The sequence below is a fragment of the Penaeus monodon genome, chromosome 32 (genome assembly GCF_015228065.2).
Source record: "Penaeus monodon isolate SGIC_2016 chromosome 32, NSTDA_Pmon_1, whole genome shotgun sequence".
NCBI lineage: Eukaryota > Metazoa > Arthropoda > Malacostraca > Decapoda > Penaeidae > Penaeus > Penaeus monodon.
In genome coordinates, this window is record NC_051417.1 from 35,481,778 (window position 1) to 35,482,728 (window position 951).

Below are 951 nucleotides of genomic sequence, written 5' to 3' on the forward strand. Positions count from 1 at the left end.
GCAGCTGGTTATAAACTTGGGATCAGGGTTGAGTAGTTTCCTCCTTCCTCCATTTTACTACAAAACCTTACGTGCTCACCGAACCCAGAACTGCTTTACTATATATATTTTGTTTATTTATTGATTATGTGTATCACTTCCATATTATCTGAAGATAAACTATTCCAAGTTATCATGTCCAATAGCAAATCCGGTGCCAGATATCAATTTGTCAGAAAATCGAATCAAAAGGTTTTTATACACTTTATTAAAAATCTATCTTTTCCCAAATATCTGTTTAAATGGCCAGAAGGAAAACTGGTTTGTGGAATGCTGTTGCTCTCGTTCGCCATGTCGGTCACTTGTGCTCGTGGAAGCAGTCCTAACGCGTCCAGGGAACAATATTCTTAAGGTCCATGGGTACAACTGGGTTTGTAGTTTATGTAAGTGTTACCAGGCCATTTTACAAGTGATACAGGTGTAAGGGTCATGATCGGTTGGCAGTTCTGATAAAAGACATCTGGGCACAATGCTTTAGTTATATATTGCTTGATATTTTATTGCTTACTCCACAGGGAAGAAAAATTGCAAGTGCAGTCTTTGCGAAGTAATGCAACTTGCAGCTTAAGTGGAACCTACCATGCCCCCATAACTCCTTGTCTTAGAGACCGCTAGGACAAATATATTATTCACCTCACGTAGTCTTATTGCTGATACGAGTTGTTTTTATTTTGCATTGTAGGTTGTATTTCTTTTACTGAATAGGGTAGCTTGATCGTACTATATGTAAATTACAAATTACTGTACGGCAAGGTTACAAGTCCTCAAATTATTGCTTGCCCTAAAAAAAAAAATGTGACAGGACATGCAGTAGCGAAATATATCCACGTGTTTATGAACGCCTAATAATTGACAAATTGATCACAGGCACATGGGATCATAAAAGATTTTTCTCTTTCCTTTTTTGTACTA

General features: G+C 37.3%; 1 protein-coding gene across 1 annotated transcript in view; it reads left to right on the top strand.

Annotated features, from left to right (window-relative positions):
• Window positions 1-951, top strand: part of LOC119593655 (amidophosphoribosyltransferase-like) — an 11,670-nt gene that overhangs the window by 4,322 nt on the left and 6,397 nt on the right. The window contains exons 4-5 of the mRNA XM_037942605.1: window positions 186-409; window positions 555-586. Of these exons, the coding sequence (XP_037798533.1) occupies window positions 186-409; window positions 555-586 (256 nt within the window). The remainder of the gene's footprint in view (window positions 1-185; window positions 410-554; window positions 587-951) is intronic.